At 41.2% G+C, this 3,458-nt stretch overlaps 1 protein-coding gene across 1 annotated transcript in view; it reads left to right on the top strand.

Moving 5' to 3' along the window:
* Window positions 1-1,591: 1,591 nt before the first annotated feature.
* Window positions 1,592-3,458, top strand: part of PHIP (pleckstrin homology domain interacting protein) — a 167,658-nt gene continuing 165,791 nt past the window's right edge. Inside the window, exon 1 of the mRNA XM_006772207.2 lies at window positions 1,592-1,625. Within this exon, the coding sequence (XP_006772270.1) occupies window positions 1,592-1,625 (34 nt within the window). The remainder of the gene's footprint in view (window positions 1,626-3,458) is intronic.

The raw sequence follows: 3,458 nt of genomic DNA, 5'->3' as shown, positions 1-3,458 counted from the left end.
GGTAGAATCACTATGGAAAACACAATGGCATTTTCTCAAAATATTTAAAATGGAACTTCCATTTGACCCAGTAATCCCACTTCTAGGAATACATCCCAAAAAATCAGGAACACCAATCAGAAAGGATATATGCACCCCTATGTTCTAGCAGCACAATTTACAATAGCTAAGATTTGGAAACAGCTTAAGTGCCCATCAGCAGATGAGTGGATTAAAAAACAGTGGTACATTTATACCAGTGGTTGGCAAACTGCGGCCCCCTGAGTGTGGCTCTTCCACAAAATACCCTGTGTGGGAGCGCATGTACAGTGCTATTGAAACTTCGTGGCCACACTCAAAGGGTCAAAAAGCTGCATGTGGCTCACAAGCCACTGTTTGCCAACCCGGATCTATACAATGGAATACTACGCTGCTGTAAAAAAGAAGGAAGTCTTACCATTTGCAACAGCATGGATGGACCTGGAGAGCATTATGCTAAGCGAAATAAGCCAGTCAGAGAAACATAAATATCACATGATCTCACTCATTTGTGGAATATAATGAACAACATAAACTGATGAAGAAAAATAGAGACAGAGAAAAAAAATATTTTAGAATATAATAGAAGTAATCCTGTTATATGCATTTTTAATATTTCCTACAACTTTTGTGATCATATACTAAAATAACTATGTTAGGACAGTTTTTGTTTTTCTTGAAATATTAGTGATTATTGCATGTAACATTACAAAAAAAAATAACATAGATGGTGCTGGGTGGGAACTGGAAATACCGAGAAGAACATTTTGTAAAGCACATGATTGTCTAACCATATGCTGTATACCTGAAACTAATGCAAAATAAATATTGAATGTAAACTGTAATTAAAAATAACACACATCTGTTAACGGACTTTTACCCAAAATACAGGAAAAAAAACTCAACACGAAAATAAGCAACCCAATTAAAAAAATGGGCCAAAGAACTTAACAGACACCTCACCAAAGAAAATATATAGATGGCAAATAAGCATATAAAAAGATGCGCAACATCACAAGTTAGCAGAGAAATATTTCTAATGTTAATGTATAGTACCATGGGATAATGCTTTTTGTTTCTAGTACTCTTCCTTGTGTCACTTTGCATTAGTTTTTGGCACAAAAGCTATTTAGGATAATGTTTTATAGGGAATAATCTAAAATAATCATAGATCCCTTGTCTAGCAGAATAATCTAAAATAACTGGTAGATCCCTTGTTTGTTCTAGTAGTTCATCTTAGGATCCTGCCTTTTGATATCATTAGCTTGGCCTTTTCTACCCATAAAAGCTTACTATCAATTGAAATTAGTAAATTTTAATGTGCATTTGAATACCCCATCACATTCTAAAATATGAAACTACTGACTCCATTGTTGACTCTGGATCCAACAACCGTTAGCTTCGGTTCTTCAGAAACTTACTAAATTCTTTTCTTGCTATGTCTCATTTCCTCTTTACTAAAATTTGCTTAAATGTCCAATAAAACATTGCTATTATATGTATATGTGCCTTCTATCATACTCATACATCTAAGTGTGGTTTTGGTAGAAGAAAAATAAGAAGAGCATGAAGCATGACTTTGAATTCTGGTCTAGATGATGGAGTAGGTAAGTGCTATGCTCACCTCCTTACATGACCACATCAAAAATACAACTAAACTACAGAACAACCATCACTGAAGACCATCTGAAGTGTAGCTAAATGGAAGTCCTATAATTAAGAAAATATGAGAAGCCACATTGAGACTGATAGGAGGGGTAGAGACACAAAGCTGTCTGGTCCCACACCCACATACGGTGGTTAAAAATCAGAAGGGGTATCTTGGCTGCAATGGTTCTCCCTGAGATGTGAAGAGTCCCAGCCAGGAAGGGAAGTCCCCATAACTTCTGACTGTGAAAGCCATCAGGGATTGTAACTGAGTGAGAGAAGAGCTCCTAGAATCCTAGGTGTTCCACTAAAAAGGCTCACAAATGGACTCACTCACTTACAGATCACATGCTCTGAGCTCCAGCACTCGCGTAGTAGTTTGAAAGGAGGCAGGGACGTACAGGGAGGAAATGAATTGCCTGACTTCAAGGTGAGGGCTGAGGAGACAGCTTCTCCCAGACAAAGGTGCTGGCAGAAGCCTTTGTTTCCTGGCTGAGCCCTCTCCTTGAAAGTGTAGGTAGGCACCATATCGGAGTCTACATCAACCTGGCTAACACCTTTGGCCCTGCCCGGATGATTCTCAAGACTCACCCCACCAACTTGCTGGCCCACCCAAGCTGATCCAGTAGCTTTTCCATTCAAACACCCTGTTTTGGCTCTTGCTGTGGACTTTCTTAAAATCTCCCAAAGGTTCACAAACACCAAACAAGCAGCATCTGGCCTCGGTGTGCCCTGAACCTCTTACTAAGCAGCTCAAACCCCAGCAATAGTGGGAACCAGCCTCAGATCCCAGCTTAGCCTCTCCCAGGCACCTCTATGCCTATCACAAGTGGCAACCATCTATAGATCCCTTTGTAGCTCACATACAGTGGCCCCAGATAGGGCATAGGCAACAACTGACCTGGGCCTGTACCAGAGCCCCTCTCAGGAGGGTCCAGAATCAATATACCCAGCAGCCAGCTGCAGACCACACCAGAACAGCACCCAAACATCTCCATAAATTATATACCCAAAGGGAAGAGTCGGCAGGCATCAGAATCCTGCTACAGTGAATCCTGTGACAGAGGGTCCGCTGCTGCAAAACAGTTCCTTCACTGTAGTTACAGCCAGTCCTCACAACCAGTCAGCCTAAGGGCCAATCCCTCCCACTGGTGTGCCCACAGCAATCAAGGCTCAACTACAACAAAAGGGTACACACAAACCACACAAAGGACACACCTGGAGCATTCGGCTCAGGTGACTTGGGAGACTGCACAACTGGGCACCCAAAAGGACACTTACTACATAATACCTCTCTGCCAAGACCGGGAGATTTATATCAGCTCTACCCCACACATAGAAACAAATACAGGGACCATAACATCCCTTCTTTTTATATTCAAATAATTCTGTAATGAAGGCTCTGAAAGGACAGAGCTAATGTTCAAATGTTACATGATATTCTGGTGTTTCTTTAAATACAACATATATTTTGTTTTCTTCCTTTAAGTAAAGTATCATATGAAATTATGGCAAACTGGGGTCATTTTTAGGAACCATCCTATCTAATAAAAGAGAAACATGGTGATTGGCGTACAACCGCTACTCTTCCCATTGGCTAATCAGGGCAATATGCAAATTAACTGACAGCCAAGATGGTGGCTGGCAGCCAGGCAGCTTGAAACTAACATGAGGCTTGCTTGCTTCAGTGATGGAGGACTCCAACGTTCCCCGCCTGCCGCTACAGGCCTCTGAGCTGCAACTCTAAGCAACTATGTAACAAATATAGAAGCTAAACAAAACCCCAGAAACCT

Source organism: Myotis davidii, unplaced genomic scaffold (genome assembly GCF_000327345.1).
Source record: "Myotis davidii unplaced genomic scaffold, ASM32734v1 scaffold104, whole genome shotgun sequence".
Taxonomy (NCBI): domain Eukaryota; kingdom Metazoa; phylum Chordata; class Mammalia; order Chiroptera; family Vespertilionidae; genus Myotis; species Myotis davidii.
Note: the sequence above shows the minus strand (reverse complement) of the source record. Positions and strands in the feature narration are given on the sequence as shown.